This window comes from Dermacentor andersoni, chromosome 10 (assembly GCF_023375885.2).
Source record: "Dermacentor andersoni chromosome 10, qqDerAnde1_hic_scaffold, whole genome shotgun sequence".
Classification (NCBI taxonomy): Eukaryota; Metazoa; Arthropoda; class Arachnida; order Ixodida; family Ixodidae; genus Dermacentor; species Dermacentor andersoni.
The window spans coordinates 128712336-128734713 of NC_092823.1; the positions used below are offsets into that span (position 1 = coordinate 128712336).

Here is a 22378-nt window from a genome sequence, read left to right on the forward strand (position 1 = left end):
TACTACAGGCTTTACGGCAATGCTTGCATGCAGTGCGGTGTGCACATATATTATATGGTTTGTTTGATATTAACTCGAGATGCAAACGTTTGTGCAGGCAGGCAAGCAATGTTTCCATTCACACAGCGCACCAAAAGAGCGTGGTATATGCATTGATCTGGTTTCATGACATCGTGCTTTTGCCACTAGCTTTACGGCAGTGCTTGTGTATAGTGCTGCGAAGCACGACGGAACTGCACATTATTATACGGTGTGCTCGAAATCTACTCGAGATGCAGACGTTTGTGCAGGCAGGAAACGAATGATTTAATTCACGTAGCACAACACGAGAGCGCGCTCTATGCAGTCCTTTCATTTAATAAAACTCTATTTCTGCCACAGGCTTCACAGCAATGCTTGTGTAGGGGGCTGTGAAGCTCGACGCAGCTGTAACAACATCCCACGGTACACCCGATTTTTACCGCGTTTGTTTTAAAGGGCCCCTCACAGGCTACATAACAAATTTTGGTTATACGCTGAAAGTTGTTACGTGCCCTCTAAGAAGTGTTCTACCGCAAGCATTTTTCAAATTGGTTCATTAACAGCAGAGAGAGAATTATTGAAGTGCCGCGAACACATGATTTCAGGAGGCAAGCGTCGCCGCCTATATAAACACTCTCTCGACTTTCCCCGTTTCGCCTGTGTAAGCGAATTTCCTTCACTGCGTTCTCCCATACCGGAGCCGAGGGGTCGCGCGGCGGGTATACCCTGCCGTCTTCTTTTTTTCACCGTCACCGGCACACTTCCGGTGACGGTGTCGTGCGAGCTGTTGCGCTTGTCTCGTTTCCTGTAGCGGACGATAATGCGCGCTCTACACGAGAACACGTGATTAGCGGTATAAGTCAGTGCCCCAGCACTGAGGCAAACGCGAGGGGATGAAGGAGCATGATCGCAATGCTGGAACACAGTAGACAATGACGTATAGTTTCGTTCTCTGCGGGCGTGCAAACGTCGGAAAAAGGAGACGAAATGGAAATTCATATTGCTACAGTGCGAAGTAAAACAAAAGCACCCAGACATTCGGGTTGTATTTTTCATTATTTCTCTAAACTTTAATTAGTCCACTGAAGCAACGTACAGATTCAACAAATAACTGATGCTGCCTTGAATCTAAGTCACGTGTCACTCTGAATGACATCACAGCACAGCCTGTGCTCCTACGCAGCAGCAAAGTTATGGGCATTCATCTGCTTGCTGCTGCGATAACATTATCACACTTGAACTCAGAGGTACGATTTTTGTTGTGTGAGGTTATAGATAGCCAGTAGACTACTTGTCTGATGTTAAATGCTATGACCCACTGGCAATCCACGATGCACTCAATGAAAACGTTTTTATGCTGTGTGCGGCGTGACTCTCCAGTGACCCACACGCAAGAATTCTCGCTCTTGTGTTGCCATCTGAGGTTTGAAATTGCAACTAACATATATTTTTATTGCATTGGACACGGGGTGGCTAGTTTGTTTCGGAGAGTCGAGTGACGGCGCATTTCTCAGTTGGGTTTCTTGCAAACTTTCGCCGCAGTTTTTGAAATACGTGCCGTTGGAATAAGTACCTGCATTTTTCTTGCTACTCCCAAACTTTTCAGCGTGTCTAATAGATAGATCCTCATGCCCCTTCCGGATGCAAAAAAAAAAAAAAAAAGCACAATGCAGAGGAAACAAATAAACTTAGTTTTGGGCCAGAAGAATGCACCAGCAACTTCGCGATCACCAGCGGATGAGTCAAGTGCTTCAGTGTCAGATGTTCAGCAGTGGACAGACAGTGAAATCAGTGACAACGATAGTGTTTACGAACCATCACAGACCTCAGCCAGCATGTCGAATGGAGAGTCAGACCTGACTGATGATTCTGAGGTGAATGATTCAGGATACGATGCTCTCATTTCCCTCAGCCCATCTCTAGAGAAATGGACACCGGCAACAACCACTTCGCCTAGTGTGACACCGCACTCTAGGCCGCCCACTATCATTCAGTTGCCATCTAGCCGTTATGCCCCATCTTTATGTTCACTGTTTATTACGGATGACATTTGGCAAATGATGGTCAATGAGACAAACAGGTTCACACAACAAGTGTTGAAGTCAACTACTCCTAAATCTAAATCACGGTTGAAAAATTGGACGGAAACCAATGCCCAAGAAATTAAAGCCTTTATTCGAATACTGATTTGTATTGGTCTCCTCTGTCTTCCTACTCCCAAATCTAAATCACGGTTGAAAAATTGGACGGAAACCAATGCTCAAGAAATTAAAGCATTTATTCGAATACTGATTTGTATTGGTCTCCTCTGTCTTCCTACTCCCAAATCTAAATCAAAGTTGAAAAATTGGATGGAAACCAATCTCCAACAAATGAAAGCATTTGTTGGAATACCAATTTGTATTAATCTTGTCCATCTTCCTATCTGAGTCACTACTGGGCAAAAAGTAACCTGTATGGTGTTGAACTCATTCGTCAAAATATGAGCCGTGGCCGCCTTTTCCCTACTTTTGAGGTTCCGGCATTTTGCGGACAATTAACTGGTTGCAGAGTTGCAGGATCATGTCTTTAAGATCCATCCTCTGGTAGAGAAATTGAACCAAAATTTTTGCCACTGTGCTTGAGCCGGGAAAGGAGGTTGTGATAGATGAAACAATAGTGCCATGGCGAGGCAGACTTTCGTTCTTACAGAGTCAGGCTGTTCAAGGCATGTACCAAAGACGGTTACAGGCTAAAGGTTGATGTATATGCCGGAAAGTGTGACTGAACAGTTGGCATCGGACATGCCGAAGATGTATGCTTGAAACTCCTGCAAAATTACAAGGAAGTCGTGTGCCCGCTGTACGTAGACAACTTCTACATGAGCTTGCCACTCACTCTTCGCCTTCTAAAGGAAGACACTTTCATTCGTGGCACAGTTCGCTCAGTGAGGAAAGGGCTGCCAAAAGATCTCACTGAAGTAAAGGTTGCAAATGGCAGTGCTACCGGACTTCAGTCCAAAAATGGAGTGAAGGCACTGAAGTGGATGGACAAGAGGCCTGTTCTGATACTCACATCTGTCGCCAAATATGAAGCAACTTTGGTGGACAGTGGGAAGAAAACAAGGGACGGCGCACCAATCATGAAACATCAGGCCGGTCTCGATTGCAATGCAGCAAAAAAGGGCGTCGACTATAGTGAACAAATGACGTTATACCACAACTGCCTTAGAAAAGGACTCAAGTGGTACAGAAAGGTAGCTGTTGAGTTGCTCATTGGAAGTGCCATCATAAATGCGTGGAACATTCGTAGCATGCTTGAAGGAAACTCTACGCCAATTACAAAATTTCAAGATGAACTAGCTGGCTCATTCACTGTTCGGCCCTCGTCAAAACAACATCGAAGAAACTCGTGGGAGGAATGTCCACATGCTAAGAAAAACTGGCACGTCGGCACACTCAGTGGCACTGCACTGGCTGCTATGCGGCCAACAGTACCAGCAGTAGCCCAAACACTACGGTGAGAGTGAGAAAAGTGACCACTTTCTGTGGATAATCCCCTGGCAAGCCATTCATCTGTTTGTTGTGCTTTAATTATAAGCACAAGTAACCTGAGAAGCAAGCTAGCTTCAACCGTAAAATGAGTAGGATGAAAACTTCAAAACATGGTTAATGTTCCTACTAAATTTTAGCCTTTCTCTAACCAATAAATATTTCTAACACAGGAACTGACTTCTTGTCTTTTCTAGTGGCAAGCACTTTGTAGTTCAACATGGTTTCTAGCATCTTGAATTCATTGAAGAGCTACAGAATGTATTAAAGAAAGATAAAAAGGCATAATGTTGTGCTGAACGTGATCAAGGCACATGTACAAGAAACTATAGTTATTTGTTCGATGAGGACAGTAATGTGCTTTAGCAAGTTAGAAATTTGTTACGAACTTGCCCACATTCACATCTTAACAGATTTAGCAATGTTTCCACTACGTAGAGAACCTTGATCTACAGTGCTTTTATCACCCTGAAGAAGGTTGGTGTTCCTATTATAAAATGTGTACTTAAAAAGCTCAATCTCTCAGGATTTTATGTTGTTTTACTTGACATAAGCTTACGAGGCTTACAGATTACGTGCTCATATCTCAACCTAAATACCCACTTCCTTTTCAATGATTTTCATTTCTGTAAAAGCTCAGTAAATTTCGTCAGACGAGAAGTGCAAATGCGTTTTTTATTCTTTCATACTTGGTGCTTGCTAGCCTGCTGCGATAGTGAAGTACAGCTTCAAGAGGAGAGCTGACTGAATAGTTTGCTTTTCTGTATGCATGCAGTATTACACTTGAATGCAAGCCTTTTTGAGCTTTGAAAATTTTTTAATGGTCTTGTTCTGTTGGGTTATTAACAGAAAATGTTGAAACCTTACTGTACATAAAATTTATTCTATAGCCTGTTTATTTTTACAATAGTGATTGTTCTACAAGTGATCAACATCAGCTAAACAAGGGAGGCCTCTGCCTGCAGCCAGTGTTTCAACAAGAGGACTAGTTGACAAAGATGAGTTTGTCACAACGTTGGCTCCAGCCCAAAACATTCCTTATTCGACTTGTATTTACATCTTCCTGTGAATCTGTTTGTTGCTCCAACTCCAATACACAAAGATGAGTGGAATGCATAAGCTTACTTGTAGAGCTGCTCAATGAACTGCTGCATAAGTTCAACTCAACTGCAACGTTTTGAACATCAGGACATGTGTAAGTGAAAATTAGTTTGTGATGGCCATGTGGGTCTGTTTTTCTGCCTGAATAATAGGGAGAGGAGAGCAAGATAATTGCTTTGAGAACTTTTAAGCAGAAAAAGCATGGTGGATGAGGAGCAGTGGCCGGGATAAAACATTTCAGGAGTTCAATGTAGTAAGGAAACAGGAGTAATATGATTAACTTTGCAAGAATATGAGACCATTATAACACTAGGGGAAACAGACTGGCCAATCACAATGAATTTTCAAATATTGTAACTGATCTAGAACACCTTGCACGGCTGCTGTAATTAGGAAAAAAAATGTAGCACTGTCTTAAAAAGACAGCTTTTTTGTTTGTTTACTCTGCTATGCCACTGTACACATTATTACTTGGAACAGATAGTCACCATATGTCTGGAGGTTTTAGATCACCTTCTTGGTGTGCTCCCGATATATGAACAGTTCAAAAACATTAACATTGTTGCTTGGTTTATTGCCCAAATAGACCGGCACGTAACGACTGACTAAGGAAGCAGGCGTGTGAATATGCGCACCCTGTATCCAATCAACCCCTATATCAATCAATTTTGTACAATTAGACCTCCATATATTGAACTTTAATGTAACAAACCGTTTCACTTTGCAGAACTTATTTGGAGTGCATATAGAAACCTTCAATTTATTGAATTCTGTTTATCTGCAATTTAAATTTAATGAAATCATATTCTTCTAAAATTTAAATGAGGATATGTGTTGCATTTGAACTGTAAATTCTATGGACGTACAAGCGCTTTTCGGGAGTAAAGCTTCACGATTTCCTTCCCTAGTTTATTCGACTTAAGGACAAATTCTGCAGCAAAGTTATAAAACGACCACAGGCGATAAGCAGCTGAATGCGAGGTATCTGGTACAGACCGACGGCGGAAAACATACAAATCACAACAGCACACATTCAGGCGAGTATGTAAACAGGCGAACTAAGCAGGGAACAAAAACAATACAGCACTGCTTTTATAGGTCCCGAATGATCAGAGTTTTGTCAAAGTTGGTGCAAGCACACATCCGCAAATAAAACTGGCTCCCTCTGTGCATTGCCCAATACTTCAAGAGCTGACGCCTACACGACCACCAGGGGAGGTTATAGCACTTGTTTCTGCTCTGATCATATAGTCATTCTTTCTCTATGGTATAGTGTTCGAATGATGTCACGACAACGCAAGTACATCAAATAGGGGCGACGACCTTCCACAACTCCAGAACATCACAGTCATAGGCAAAGACCGTTTGCACATGTACTAACCAGCCAAACAAGCTAACCACGGCAGCGAAGACCACTTAAATCGAAGATACAACGCAGAAACACGTCGAAAAGGTTTCACCATAGAGAAAGGTTACAACACCCTGTTTCACAGACGCTCACAAGAAATGTCCAAAGCATGTACATACAAAGCGCACTACCGCCGCCTTTTAAAAATCCAACGGGAGCCAAGTTAAATCAGCTATAGTTGGCTATTTGGGTGAACGCAGCGAGGGCGTTACAGCAACCCGGTGAACGCAACGCACCCATTCGAACCACCGGGTACGCGCAACGCCGGCCTTGCGTTTTGCGCAGAAAAGCCGTAGCGCCGTCTGCGGACGCTGTTCTACTCACCGATGGCGCAACGTCACTATGAGACCATGATGTCAGTACTCCTCGATCGGAGGGCGGGCGATTTGAACTGCGCTAGAGGTACGCGGACGCTTCAGAACGCATTTTCTCTTAAAATAAGTCTCTCCTTGGCACGAAACAAGCGTTTCGAGGTTTCTGTGATGGTATTTCAACAGTCCACGTTGACTTAATAGTAACCTTCAGTGTCCCTTTAAGACTTTATTGATGTGATTGGTATTCTTTATCTACTTTATGCCCTTTGAGCCTATCTATCCATCCATTTCGTCCGTCCGTGTCTGTCTAACTAAATAACTAACTAACTAGCTACTTACGCAGACCCATTGGCCTAAGTTGCCTACTAGCTTGAGCTACTTCATTGTGCTCATGGTCGTGATACTGTCAGGATAGTTCCATCATTGTCATTCCAGCTTCGTCCTCAGATTTTTCATCCTGCTTTGTCGCCACCCTTTTTATACCGAGACAATGGCCCAAGTTGTCTTGGGCCAGTGGGTTTGTGCTCAAGATCATGATGCCGTAGTGGTCATTTTATCGTCGTCATTCAAGCTTTCTTATCTGACTCTCATCATAACTTTGCCATCATGCCATCGTCATGATACAGTCATCATGCATTTGTTGTCACGCCACCATCGTGATGCTGTCGTAGTCACTCCAGTTTCATCATTTGACTCTCGTCATGTCGTCTTCACACCATCGTCGTCATGTCATTGTCATCATGTACTGGGGTTCATCTTGTTGTTGTCATACCGTTGTTATGCCATCGTTGTCAATGCGTTGTCTTCATGCAGATCATCTTGCACTTGTTATCATACCACTGTTGTCATGCCATCGCGGTCATTCCATCTTAGCCATCCGGTTCTAGTCATCATACCATCTGCAGGATACAGTCATCATGACTCCATCATTGTCACACATTGTTGTGATCCCATTGTCCTCATGCAATCGTCATCACATTGTCGTTGTTATGTGTTGGCAACATTTCAGAATCATCTTTGTCATCACACTGTTGTTGTCAACTGCCTTCGTCATTTTATTGATGTCATTCCTTCTTTGTCATTCCATCATCATCCCTGCGTCATTGTCATGTTCGTGGCAAACCTTGGCCATGCGAGTGTCATAGCAAAGTGGGCTGCTACCGGCAACAATGCATGCTACATATAGCCGAAGCAATGGAAGCTTCAGAATAACTACTACTGATTCTAAATAAATGTCTTCAGCAATATGCTATTTTGCTACACTGCTTGAATGCTAATCATGTTACCATCGACAGTAACCGTGAGATGGATTCTGCTGAATTTTTTTTAACATTACTATTTAGCAGGAGAAAGTTGATTACCAGTAAAGTATTGCACCTTTTCTTGTTTACTATATGCACAATTTTATTTATTTAGCATTTATTTACAGGAAACTCCCACCTTCCAAAAGGGATTATGCAGAGGAACAAGTGTGGTAAAAGAAATCAATTCTTTTATCCTGAAAAGATTAATAAGAATGTACAAGTAATCTACACATACTATAAATATGTATTCTGGTGCACCTCTAAGTATTGACAAGTATGTTTTTTTTTTTCTAGCAACCATTTGCCATTCATGCCAAGAGGGGCTGTTCCGCAACTGCAGAAGCATAATTATTCAATACAACTTAAGTTATTGTTCTTTATTGTCTTTTTAAAGCCAATGAAATATTTTCAGTCAGTCTTAGAGGCATGCAAGAATAACAACCTTACCTTGCCTTCTTGAGCATTTTGTTTGGAGTAGATTTCTTTAGCAAGGATCTGCAAAGCACTCTGTAAATCTTCATCATCGCTTCTGCAATACAGAAGAGAACCATGTGAACCCCTTTGGTGCATGTTTCTCAACTAGCTGCACAATGCACATCTCATATGCTTAAAATAAGGCAGGTTGCCAAACAAAGCAGATGTAGTTTCTGGATAGCTTGAATGTGCACCAAGAGGCAACATACACAACTCAGGGACCAGTTCTGGTACAGAGGAGGAATCCATGGTAGAGTGTATAAGTGCGACTGTACGAGGACGTAGGAAGAAACAGATACACAAACACAACACCTCACTTTCAACTATAGATTTTATTTTCGCACGCATCGATAACCGGCAGATGCATCAATGAGAGATTAAAAGAGCATCGATATAACGTCACTAGGGTAATCTCAGGTCATTTGGGTATTCACTGCCAAGATTGTTCCTGCATGCCCATGTTTGAAAGTACTTCCATTCCGTATAGGGCTCATAGCAGAATGACGAGGGAGATTGTGGAGGCCTATGAGATTGCAAAATTAGAGGAATAGTGCGTAAGCAAGCCATTCGGTATCACTATCTGAAAAGGACATACGATTCCTTGGTTTATCTTTGTGAACACTGCAGTACATGTCTTCCCCATGCCTTGCACACGTGTACGGTTTATCGAAATTCACCACTGAATGTTCTTTTTTGCTGTTACGTTTGTTTCCGCTCGTACGGTATATATTTATCGATGCGTGTGAAAATAAAATCTATAGTTGAGAGTGAAGCACTGTGTCTGTGTATCTGTTTCTTCCTACATCCTCGTACAGTCACGCTTATACACTCTACCATGGATTCAAACCAACTAGCCCGCCAACGTGTTTTAAATAGAGAAGGAAGATGGGATATCTGCTTGTTGTCCTCTTGTTCGTTGTTGTTTAGTGACTGCGAAACAGCGCTTCTACCCACTAGTTTGTTTGCATTTGTTCATGTTTCTAACAAAAGCAAATTTGTAATATGTGCCACTAATTCAAATTTGACCATTAACATTCCTTTATCTAGCACTATTTCGTTGCAGAAATAATATGCCAGGACAGGAGCAAAAAGCCAGTTTCTGCAACTTACGAAGGCCCTTGCCTAAAATTTATTCGACAGCTGATTGCATTCAATGATAGCATATGTGACAACATTATTTGATAATGAGTGCATTCAGGCATCAATAGTTGAATATAGTAAAACTTACTGATCATAATATTTTTGAAAAACATGTCAGCTTGATGTGACGTGGTAAAAGTTATTCTGTGCACAGAAAAAATATCTATTTTAAATTACGATGAACAGAAGTACAAAACCTATGTGAACTAAGCTTGCTAACTCTTTCTCGTTCTGGTTTGCTTTCAGACCATGACAAGAATAAAATCAATGTCAGTATAACACACATGAGCACATCTGTTTGCAACAAAAATAACAAAATGCACTAGCTGGACTGATTACTGGTGCCCACATATGACACAGCTAATTTTGCATTGCTTGAATGACCAAGTTAATTCTGAGGCCACCTGAGTCTCTCACACAGGTGGTGATGCTTCAGATGATTGCTTCGATTGAAACAAAACATTTTGGGTCTCCGCTAGCTAGCATTCGCGAAACATCAGGATCAGTGGTGGTTATGCAAGAGGCTGGCAATGAATCAGGATATTACAGTGCTTGCTTCTAAGAGTAAGTTTTTACAACATAATTATGCAAATATGGTCAACTTCACAAAGCCTCTGCCAGTTCTAGGACCAAAAGAAACAAAAACAAAGTAATGAAAAACTCAAGAAGAGGGATGAGGAAGAGAGGAAAAGACAGGGTGGTTAGACTTCCTATAAACTGGTTGGCTACCTTGTCGTGGGATAGGCAAACAAAATTCAAGGTGAGAGGAGGAGACACGAGCTAAAATAGAACAAAAAAAGACAAAGAACTGCATATAAATGCAATGTAGAGCATGACAATTCTCAACATCTGTCACCTAGCCCATGTCCTCAAGAAGCACAACAAAGCGTTTAACGCTTTTTGTACTGACGACAATCAGGACCACCAGGGACTCCCTCCTCCATTGAATACACATGGGAAAGTAAAGCAGGACATATACAAAAAACTGACAACAGAGTTTGAGATAGTTCAGATATCAGATACCACAGGCTTATGCACCTTTATGGAGAATAACAGGCTATTCACTTCAGCATTATGTATTAATCAGCAATGTCATGTGAACAGCTGAAATTGCATTGAAAAAGGAGCACAGCTAAACTGCTCACTTTCTATGGCAACATGAGCTTGCAAGCTCACATGGTACTCAGCTGCATAATTGTACTGCTAGTTGTAAGTCATTATGTTAAGTAGCATAAATCCCAAGTGCGTTTTAGCACAATTGCCACCATGAATAAACTTCAGTGTTGTATCAATGCAAAGTATCATCACTTAAATGTATGGGCTAAGTACTGTATTTTTCAGACCATAGTTTTCAGCTAATACCTGCGGGGACTATTTACAAACTATGGCCTGTTGAATATAGTCTGGAAAATATGTTATCCAGGTGTGTGTTTTAGAGTTTACATTAGGTGTATGTTCTTACAAAAGGAAAGCTAGTTCTTGATAGTAGTCTGCAGGGTCAGTTGGTGCAGCATATTGTAAACCTATGAGCTGTTTAACAGCAGCGGTGAAGAAAGACTTGATAGGACAGGTGCGCACATATTGTAAACGTATGAGCATTCAGCGGCAGGGGTGAAGAAAGACTTCACAGACGCTCTGTCAAGCACAGACGTTCTGAGCATCTATCCTTGACAGAGCAGCTGTCAAGCCTTTCTTCACCCCTGCCGTTGAATGCCCACATGTTTACAATATGCGAGTGTCTGTGCTGCCAAGTCTTTCTTCCCCCCTGCCATTAAACCACTCATACGTATACAAAAAGGCTATTCTATTTCCATGCACTATAAAATGTTGCAGTAAAACATCAAGAGCACAGTGCAATAATTTTGTAAAAAGGACCACTAGCAATGAGCTCCTGTGACAATTATAATCGAAGGCCTGCAAGAAAGCACGCCATTGAAGATGAGCCATGAAATCCCATGGTTATCTCTCTTTTCTTTTTTTCGATGAAACAATTGTGTTTCAGTAAAAGCAAGTGTCAACAGAAGTGACTTTAGTGTTGTGATATAGTTGACAATACAAAATGGACATAACTTTATTTAAACACATTAAAATTGTTCATATTTAGGGAATGGTTATTCTGCCGGCAGAGTCGCTCTAAAGAAATTTTGTCAGCTGTTCATTCACACTGGCTGGTATCGCTCAGACTGCAAGGAAACAGAGAATTTGTGCAAGTAGTCAGTGTAAGTAACATATCATTATTTGGTATGCTTTGGTGGCGCTTCCAAGATGCCAAAGAGGCAACGAGCCCAGTAAGGTCGGTACCCGAGGCTGGTCCACGAGTCACGGACGGGCAATCTTATACAGCCCCGGCAAATGGAGGCCTCGCCAAGCCTCCAATTCAGGAACAGAATGGGCCTGAGCTATTATCCTCCCTCACTGCCCCCTTGGGTGCGTTAGAGATCCTGCACAGCCCAATTTGTTACAATTTTGGTGCTCTCATGGGGCCTCTGTTTGCATGGATTATGAAACTGCTGGCGCAGTTTCGATCGCACAACTCTGCCAGCTGCTGGCAAAGCATGTGCTCTTATATTTAGTATGCATGTTCTTGTAGCTTTTCTTATCAGACATGTTGAAACGATTTTAAAGGAAGCTAGTTGATGACGAATTGGCTTTATATTAAAGCGAATATTAGCTCAGTTAATTCATGCAGCTAAAACTACGGTGCTGGTGTGTTTTTGCTTGAAATGCGATTTGCAGCTAAGCAGGCAGCCAAGCTCTAGATAACTTAGCAGATTAATTGAATGAAGTACAATGGTACCGTACGTGGAACGATGAGGCACAGGAATTGTACCCATTTCCAGTGCGCTGTGGCATGTGGAGCACAGCATGAATGAAGGCACGTCTTCAGTTGGAAACGCGGCACTCAGCAGAGGCACGTGAGGAACGCAGATAGGCGAAAGGTCTGCTTTAAAACCAAGGCGACGGCAAACGTCGCACGCATATCCAAATGGGTTATTGAAGATCTGTCCTCCGAATAGTGCCGTGTGCTCTATCAACCGTCGCTGACGCCTTGCCTCGGTCTCGCGTTCCCGCACAGCTGCATCTTCACGCCGTGCACGATGTGCGTCCGCTTCCTGCCGCCGGACTGCTGGGTCCTGTCGGCGTCGTCGGTTTGCCTCAGCTTCGCGCTCTCGCACTGCTGCATCCTGCCGCCGTGCACGGTGTGCGTACGCTTCCTGCTGCCGAACTGCGGGGTCTTGTCGGCGTTGCCGCTTAGCCTCGGCCTCGCGTTCCCGCACTGCCGCATCCTCACGGCGGGCGCGATGTTTGGCCGCTTCCAGGTACCGAATTACGGGGTCTTGTCGGCGTAGTCGCCTTTCCTCGGCCTCACGTTCCCGCAGTGCCGCATCTTGGCGCCTGCGGCGCTGAAGTTCAGCGTGCTTTGAACGCGAAACGGCACGCTGTTCCTCCGTCTGGGCACGTATTCGGGCCCGCCTTGCTTCCTTACGTTTAATCTTGCGCTCGCGCTCCTCAGATGGTGTCCTCACAATACGCGGACGCCCCATATTGACAAGCAAGCGTTGCAACCAAGGCGACCTCTGGACAACTATCATCCTACTTCATGGCAGGCCGAGATTTTGTGATAACGCGGGTACGCGCACGGAGCGTCTGGGTAGCCGAGCAAGCATCGCTTTGCAAATGGATGTATGTTATGAATACCCTAGTACAAACGACATACAAACGACGTTTGCGCACATGCCTTGCTTAATGGGAGACTAAAGGCAAATACTAAGTCAAGCAAAAGTGATAGATTAGTGTTCGAGAATCGCGAACGGAGCCTTAATAATCGAGAAATCGAGGTAAATGCAGGGCATGATTAGAGACTCCCCCGGGACATTCAAGCACTTGCCCAATGACGAAAGCACTACTAAGTTAAATTCTGGCACTAGTACACAACTACTCGTTGCAAAAAAACATCCTCATATTGTATTATAATATGAAATAAAATGCTACTTGTCCAGTTCGATTTCATATTTAGAAATAAAGAAATCATTGAAATTACCGTTGACAACGACGCGGGCGGTCGAAAGGTTTCGTTTTCACTTGACTGCGCCGCCCACGCTTTCGCGTTTCAGTAGTTTCCTACTTTGTTTTATGGTTTCCTGATCGCGTAGCGCTGCGCTGGTTTTGCTGGCTCGCGAAACTCACACAAACTACAAGTAGCAGAGAATTCAACTTCCATGTGATCTCGCGGGATGCCCGAACGGTCTACGCCACTTGACCAAAAAGCAGCTGCAGCGGCAATCCGCCGCTGTCTTGGCTCTGTGCCGTCGTCTGTTGGGCGCCATTTTACTCGCCGACGGCAGCAAAGGGCGGTGATGGCGTATGCAACGTCACCACTCCCGCGGTTGGGTGGCGGGAGATTTGAATTTCGAAAAAGGTATTCGGACCCTTCAGACACAATTTTCTCGTAAACTAGGTCTTCTTGGCACGAAACAAGATTGCGAGGTTCCTGGAAAGGTATTTAAACAGTCCACGTCGACTTAGTATTTGCCTTTAGCGTCCCTTTAATCTTGTACTCCTCCGACAGTGTTCTCACGATATGCAGGCCCATGTTCATGACATGTACCAAGCGAGGCAACCAAAACCTCGAAGGAGACCAAACATGATTTTGTGATAACACAGGCCAGCTGCAGAGCATCACTCAGAGATCATCCCTCTTGAATGAATGCATATGCATTCCCTTTGAAAGGAGGAGTGGCTAATGCCACGAATGATCTGCTGAAACCACAATTCGCTGTCGATTATATTTGACCACGTGGGTTTCTTTAACGTACATCTAAATGTAAGTACTCAAACGTTTTTGTATTTCGCCTTCATCGAAACACGGCCGGCACAACTTGCATCAAACCCACGACTTTGAGCTGGGCTACGGGCATGGAGGAAGGAAAAGACCCCATGGCTACGGGGGACTTTAACAAAGAGTTTCATGCGGCGCCAGCGCGCCCGACATCAAATGTCAATCAATGAAGTGCCAGCAACTCATCGGCGCCTCGAATTTTTGCTTTGAACCGGACAGTATTTCGTAATTGCTTTTTTATCATGTCACGTTTTACCAGCTCCAGTTCGGAGACCAGTTAGGAGTCTTGAGGAGCTATTGACATGGAAACCCTTGCGGGAGTACAGCTGCAGCGGCGAAAGCTAACGATGTAGTCCAGCTACACGGCCTGCGTGGGAGCCCTGAAGTGGCCGAATAACAAAGGAGTCGGTGACCTTTCGAAAAAAAAAAATATTACGAAGTTATTTTGAACACAAAAACAAAAATACAGGGTCTTGAATATTTGTCTGCGAGTGTTCAAAAAAAGATTTTGCACTCACAGCTGCACTGTTCTTGCTCAAATTATGCCCAATTGCATTTTGGCGGCGACTTTGTTTAGTTTAACACTTGGCACGATTAGTCGCCTGTTTTTTAAGACAAAAATAAGAAACTGTTTCCGTCTATGGGAAAAATGATGTCTGAAAAGCCGGCCCTGACATAGACTTGTGTCGCCAGCTGCCGTCATCTGCAGAAAGCAACGTTTCAGGGAGGGTTTCCGCATGTTGCGCGCTCCTGGAACAGGCCATGAAACGCTGCTTTCTGCAGATGAGGACAGCTGGCGACACAAGTTTATGCTTGCGCCGTCACGGCTGCAGCTCACATCCCCATAAGCGCAGGCAAATTTCCACTTTTTTTTAGAAACCAGGCAATTAACTATGCCAAGTGTTATACTAAATGAAGTTGACGCCAAAATGCGATCTTTATGCAAAATTTTAGCAAGAACGGTGCAGCGGTGAGCGCAAAATCTTTTTTTGAGCAAGCGCAGCCAAACATTCAGGACTCTACATTATACCCGACATTTATTATAAACATATATTCATTACGCACTGATATAGGCGAGAAATATTTTAAGTTACTTTATATAGAGGCTCAACTAATTGCTTCCGCACAACAGGCAAATTAACGCATACCTTTTTCACCGCAACTCGATCCACTGAGAACACGTTGTGCTCATGTTTTTCCCCCATGCTGCATATACTCACCCTCTTCACTCTTCTTTTATATATTGCGAGACAGCTGTTAAACCTCGACGGTTTATTTAGCAGGTCGTGTGCTGAAAACGATGATGCTAGCCATGATGATGAATATATACAGATGAAGAAGATGGAGTAATATAATGCTCACACAATTTTTCCCGTGCACGAAAGCAGCCAACCTGGCTGCTGGTTATGGCGGTGAACACCGTATGAAAGGTTTTAAACGCGAAACTTGCATAATCTCTGTGGCACGGCAGCAGCCATCTAAAGGCGGCACAATTGGAGTGACACGATAGTTAACTGGCAGAGTCTGTTCCCAAACAACATGCCTATTCACTGAATGATTACCATATTACGATATGCATATTACTTCTCTGGATGCTCACATTGAAACACCATTTCCCGCAATACAGAGATTGCAGTGGGCAGCATCGTGCAACTTGCTTATGTCTCTTGGCGACACTGCATTCAGAAAACTTCTGATACAGAGAAATTAAGAACAAAGTTTTATTTAAGTCAATGAAAAACAAGGTACAGGCTTGCTTCTTTTTTTTTTTTTTTTTTTTGGAGCCTGCATCCCAGCAGGGGGGACGTTAGCAGGCGGGGGTATTCTATAACTGTCCACCTAGTGGACAGGTCCATTTCATCTGCTGCTGAAGTGCTGATTGACTTCAGCAGCAGATGAAATGGCCATGTCCAGTAGGTGGAGTTATAGAATACTCCCCCCCCCCCCCCCCCTCCCTGGTGTATCTGGTGACTATTAGAAAAGGGGCACAAATTAACTTATAAACTAGACAGGGAGCACCACTACCAAGTGTTTTATTAGGGCTTAGCAATTGGTATACCTAAGTGTTGATTTGTGCCCCTCTTGCAATAACTATGTACAGAAGTACTCCTCTGTATATGATGAGGCAAGACATCTAGAGCAATCTCTTCTCAATATAGACACACTTGACAGCGCATGTTGTTGCCCTAGTGCAGCCCCAATTGACACTTTGACAAAGTGGTGGCTGCTGTGTAGACAGCCATGGAGCTGCACACGAACATCGAGGTGCTTGGCGAGGTTTCCTAGGCGAACAAAGCCTTAGTGACAGTTGGGGTATGCGACAGGCCGCACCTCTTCAAAGTGGTCCTTAAGCAAGGAGACAAGGAAACAATTTGTATTGGAAGAATTCTTTATTTCCATAACGTCAGTGCTTCACTGCTAAAAGCAGCATCTGGCTTCGCAGCTCTTCCATCACTACAGTGCCGTGCAGTCTCTTTTTCACTATTTTGTAGTTTGCTGAATTTCCAACCTAGAGCATCTGCAACATCATGCACATCTCAGCCTACTACCCCTCGCCTCTGAATCTGTCAGCCCTGCACACGGGCCACTCCGTTACAAACTTTTTCTTCGTCAGGCAGTCAAGAACTGGAATGACTGTACGTACTACCTTCTTATCGTCACACACCATTCTGCATTTCTGTAGACTGTTGCTGCTTGTATTGTACCTTAACTACATATACTGCATGTAGAATATACACGCACCACCCCTTGTGTAATCCCTGAATGTGTGTTTGTAGTTCTAAAGTGGACTGAAGTGGAAGTGATGTTCACTGGTACCAGCCTATCACAATTGGGAGAAAGCCTTAGTTATGTCTGTTGTGTCGGCAGCAGCAGGCAAGCGGGGCTTCCTTCACGCGCGGCTAGCGCCGGCGCAGTGAAGGAGACACGGAGCTAACTGCTCCCGATGAAAACCGCAACGAAGACTCAGCCGACCCGCGGCCGTTTATTATTAAAAAGGACTTCACATGCCAGATGACACCTCCTGATTGGTACCAGCTCGTCACATGACAGAAGGGGGGTGCGCCATCTGGCTAAACAACTACAAAACATACATGTACGATAACACAGAGATCTGACAGGGGGCGACACTATACTACAATGTCCTAGTTTCAGATTCTCGTTTTTGGCCCACTACAGCTTTTAACAAATCTTACATTTCTCTTCATGCACTACAAACTACTACAAACTGCATGCATCGGCTGCAGTATGAGCTCACACTGTAGCCGAGTGGCAGCAACAAAGCCACTATAAGTCAAGCTCTAACATTACAACAGATAAACTGCAGAACCCCTTGCGACTTTTTGCTTTATGGGCAGTGTGTTCAACATAGGCAGTAGGCTTTCCCAGAAACACCTATAAGTGATAGAGTGTAGGACAGTGATGCTGCATTTGGCTCCTTAAGCAAAGAAGCAAATAGAGCATCAGATTGGCAACAAAAACGTTACTGGCAAAAACCCAAGTTTTAGCAGGTGAAAACATATGCACAAAACCCTTGGACCAGAGCAAATTTTTCACCATACTTATTAAGGAACATTGTAGGAGTGTGTTGATTAAAATTTTTATTTCAGCCTTGAAACAATGAAGCACCTTATTAGGTTGATTTGAATGTATATCACATAAATAAGCAAGCAAAACAACATCTTCATAGGAGTAATTTTTTTCTTTTGGGTTATTGGTAATGTGGAGCTGAAACTGATTGAGCTTTCACCCAACCAATTATTGCAAGCTCTTTCCAAAGTTGTATGGGGAAGTGTACCAGCCTTATTCAATCCTTATTCAGGGTAATGACTTCATCATACCTATAGGGTTTAAGTAAGTTACTGCACAAGCCGAGTGAATCGGTGTAGCAAGACAGCCCCAGCCAAATCAAACACCAAGCATCGGCACAAACGTGGCTGGTAAATTACAGCATAAAAAGCTAATTTGATTGATGTATCCGGTTTACAAGAATGCTACTGGTGTGTACAATGTACAACATTACACAAATGTGCAGCTTTTCTACTTCATGGCACTGAACTATTTTACAGGAAAATTTTTCATACGTGGCACAGGGGTCTACTTAAGTGCTTTCTTTAGAAGACATGGTCGCAAATGTTTCCTGTGGATGTCATACTATATGTAAAAGTAAAATTTGAAGAAGTGCTCAGGGGGGACGTATTCTTCCTACTGCCCAATAGGCACTCCAAAAAAGAAATGTTTATTTTAATATTACTCCAGAGATTACAGACCACTCGGGATGACTTTTTATGGCTTGGATCGTAGCAACTGCAATTTTTGCATTTAGAAGTAACAAGTACAAGAATAACCAAGCTTTAGCTTAAGCTCACTTAGTCCAATTTGGTAAAAACAACATTAAATTAGAAATTGTTCTTGTGAAACATTTTTCGCAATTGCACCTCACTAGTCTATGCACACGGGCTTGTAAAAGTCGAAGGGTCACTGCCTGCGCCCTGCATAAGGCGGGGTGCGGGAGGGGGAATGCCCGTCTTGACAGATAGTAGTGTGCGGTAACCTCATGGAATGTGAGCAAGGGTTCCTCGCGGGGCAGGGGGACTGCGGAGGCGGATTGCGAGGATATATTTTCATTGGCCATGAAACATATTGCACATTAACATGTTGACTTATCTCTTATATTACAGAAGTCCACTTTACAGCACTGGTTTAGCACAATTATAAGTTGCACGCCATGCTAATACAGCTAACTTGCTGCCTGTAAATCCATCAGCAAGATTGAGCAGTAACTCGCAGATTTAATTTTTAAGTGGAGTAAAGAGAACTAAATAGTTTTGCACAGGTCATTGCCTACCTGCATTACTCCACTGAAAGTTCATCAGAGTTTGAGTTTTTACATGTGAGGATAGAGTGATTCAGTTTCAGTTTATTATTCATTAAATACAATGAATTGGTAAGATGCAATATACAGACGAGGGTCCCAAAGTCAAAGACTGCAATGGGACCCTCGGTACCCTCTATCGGGACCCTCTATCCTTGTTATCAATAAAGAACTAGACGAAAACTTAGGCATTCACGTATGTTCCTCCTTCACCATCACATTTCTTTTGTGTTGTTTTACCATGCATTTGTACAAAGTTGGACAGCTTTACTCGCAATTTACTCGGTATTTGCACTTGACCATGAAGTGGCTTGTATAAATACTGAAAAATATAATGTAGAGTAATGAAAAAATGATAATTAAGGAACGCAGGCACTCATCACAAGTATAAAAAAACTCCTTTGATGTGCGTATGTATCTTTCATTGTCGGTGTATCATTGCGCTGCATTATGTCCTTTAGCAAGTACCAAATGGCCCAATAACATGTGCTGTTTTCTTAAGCCTCTTGTGTGTCATATGTCAAATTGTGCAACAAAAGAAAATGTATGCGTATGGCTGAAAAAAAATGTGTGCGCGAAAACCTAGGAGCCAACAGTCACCATTCGAACTACAGCAATGTGCTGCGGTTGCTTGTATATGAAAGAGGAGTGATAGTAGTGCTTTGAAGCTTGCAAAGTGAATGTATGTGCTGCACTAATGGCAACTACAGTCTTCATCGTTTTATAGCACTAGCAAGAGCATCATGACCATGCTGCCACAATGTATGACTAAAGTTTCTATCTTCCTACTCGTAGCACGAAGTGCTCGAAGCTGGCATGACCAGCTTACTTGGCATGGGAACTTTTCTTCAGCTGCCGTCGTCTTTGTTTCTTCTCTTTGATCAGAGATGGGATGCCATAGACGTTTGTACTTTGAGATTAGATTTTATGTACACATATACATTGACAGGTATTTACAGTGTTGACATAACAACTCGACATTGCCGATAGTGTATAGCCTTGTTCATCTATCCAGACCCTTCATTACACACGAACCCGCACTTCAACTCAGCAGAGCCGAAAGTGCAGAGCACCTTTCCTGCATACAGAACCCCCGTGAGTGGTCGGGAGCCAGGTTTTAACCCTTCAGTCGCTCCTCCCAAATCCCCTTATGGCAAATTACAACACCCCAGTGACCTGATTGGGTCAACTGGGCTGTCACTCACTGGTCACTATTTCTCTCCCTCTCTCCCTACGTTTCTCGGACCATTCAGAAAGGTAGAGGGAGAGAAAGAAAACAAGGAACAACGAACACACCAATAACACACAAACCGTTCTGGTCTGCGACATGTTAAAATCTAGAGGGAGAGAAAGAAAACAATGAACAACGAATACACCAATAACACACAAACCATTCTGCTCTGCGACATGTTAAAATCTCCCAGCGTTTTCCAGAACACTTAATGGAGAAAGAAACCTCTGAGTTGCCCCATTTTCGCACCTTAATTAAAAATCGCGTGCTGTATACCGTAAAGGGGCATCCCTGCTGAAGTGCACCCACCGATACAATGCCAATTTGTGGGTGATCCGTCACGGGCGGGCCCATAAAACTATCAGTCCAAAGACAGACTGTGCCTCTGGTGCCAGCCCGTCGTTCAAGAGCCCGCACGACGGGTTACACAATCTTTCTGACTCTGAAATCGCTCCTTTGCCACTGAGGCATGCCCATTGATGCCCTAATGATGTTTTGCCCATGGTTCGTCCTGGGCAGAGCGCGAGAAGGCAGCCATTCACGCCTCCGTACGCGCTTCTAGGCCTAACGGCTCCCAACGCCACCCACTTTCCTGCGTCTTCAGACCACATGTGTGAAATATTACGATGCACCGGGGTGGCGACACGGGTTCTCTGCTGCTGAAGAACACCTTTTGACCCACTAAGAAATCACCCCGCTGGTTTTGCCTTCTGTGGAGCCTGAAAACAGTGATCTTCCACATTTATGGAGTGAAGTTACTTTCAGCCCTCATGCCGTTTGTCAACATCCTTTACAGTATATGCAAAGCTAATTTAAAAAATTTTTTCATGTGGCTGCAATAAAAACGAATGGTGTTCCCTGCACATCAAGTTCTCACATGTAATGTACAAGTCGAAGAAGCTTAATACCTTGCCCCTTTAAAGCAAATGATAATGCTGGTACACAGCACGAAAGACGGCAACACAGGCTTGTCGTGATGACTGCTCTGCAATGAAGTCAGTATGAGTATGCACAAATGCTTGATGGCATATATATGTGCCGAAAGAAATGAGAGCATAGAAATGAATCTATGTAGGTGCAGCATTTACATACCTAGGTTTTCAAAAATGTGGAGTTACTAAGAACTTACGAAGATTTCAAGAGAATATTGTTAGGCATTTGTTTGTAGGATATTTTGTGAAAGTTTCCTTAACTTGTAATATCCCCCTTTAATAACAATACTTTTATCATTCATGGAAAATTCCAAAATATCACCACTAGCACTTGACAAGATAACAAGCAGACACATGCATAAGCATAAATCACTCTGCAATTAAGACTTGTGATAGAACAATTTCACCACCCAAAACCTTCACAATACAGAACCATTTCTTGAAGCAGCAGTAACATAGGTACACACCCATTATAGTTGATGTGGTATTGTTGTTGGCCAAGATAACTCAAGGTTGTCTGATTTCTATTTCGTGTCTATCTTTGCATTTGCTTATTTATATGTTAAACTGAAGTTTAGCATACACCACCTGCCTTCTCATTCTGTGCCTTGATCTTAATGCTGTTTTTTTTTCCAATCATTTTCTTGATTCTACCATATATTAACAAGCTGGTCATAAATTATTCACTCATGTTCTTCCTGCCACATGGCAGGCACACATAACAGCCTTCGCCACTGCTTATTTGCAATTTATAACAACATGCAATGTCGTTGCTTCAGCAAAGCGCTTGCCACAGACCGGACACTCATGAGGCTTTTCTCTTGTGTAGACTCTCTCAGTTGCGCACTGAGAACTTTCTTCGTATTAAAGCACTTGAGGAAGATGTCACATATGAAGGCCACTAGTCAGTGTAGGCCCTCTCGTGATTGGCGACATGGCTCCTAGGAGAGCGAAGATTGAGAAGAAAGGATATTACAGAGGCAGAAAATAGGAACCACTTGTAAGCAAATAAAAATTCTGCAAGAGTGAACCAGTGAAAATTCGGAACTAAGCATATTATAGGTACACAAACATGATTTTAGCAGCTGCAATTTGTTGTTGGGAAAATTTGTCAAACATTAAAGGGGCCTTGAACCACTCCTTGGGCTTGGTGAAATAACATAGTCCACGGGTAGCATACGCTGCTGTGAACATCTCAGCCAAGTTTTGC

The 22378-nt window shown here is 43.2% G+C and overlaps 2 protein-coding genes and 1 long non-coding RNA gene across 5 annotated transcripts in view; 1 reads left to right on the top strand and 2 right to left on the bottom strand.

The window, feature by feature from the left end:
- Positions 1–22051, bottom strand: part of LOC126545019 (uncharacterized) — a 56395-nt gene extending 34344 nt beyond the window's left edge. Inside the window, exons 1-2 of one of the 3 annotated variants that reach the window (XR_008615125.2) lie at positions 12095–13098; positions 8126–8207 (exon numbers count right to left, since the gene is read on the bottom strand). Coding sequence is in view for 2 of the 3 variants with exons in the window: in XM_055078124.2 (XP_054934099.1) it covers positions 8126–8207; positions 12095–12885 (873 nt within the window). In the remaining variant the exon portion in view is untranslated. Of the gene's footprint in view, positions 1–8125; positions 8208–12094; positions 13099–21966 lie in introns of those variants that run through there. The other 2 variants (XM_055078125.1, XM_055078124.2) reach the window with 2 other exon arrangements.
- LOC129388092 (uncharacterized) lies at positions 123–6074 on the top strand. The gene is made up of 2 exons (XR_008615134.2): positions 123–1268; positions 4462–6074. It is a non-coding gene; the product is annotated as an uncharacterized lncRNA (long non-coding RNA).
- Positions 17078–22378, bottom strand: part of LOC126545018 (uncharacterized) — a 30101-nt gene continuing 24800 nt past the window's right edge. The window contains exon 8 of the mRNA XM_050192628.3: positions 17078–22109. The gene's annotated coding sequence lies outside the window, so the exon portion shown is untranslated. The remainder of the gene's footprint in view (positions 22110–22378) is intronic.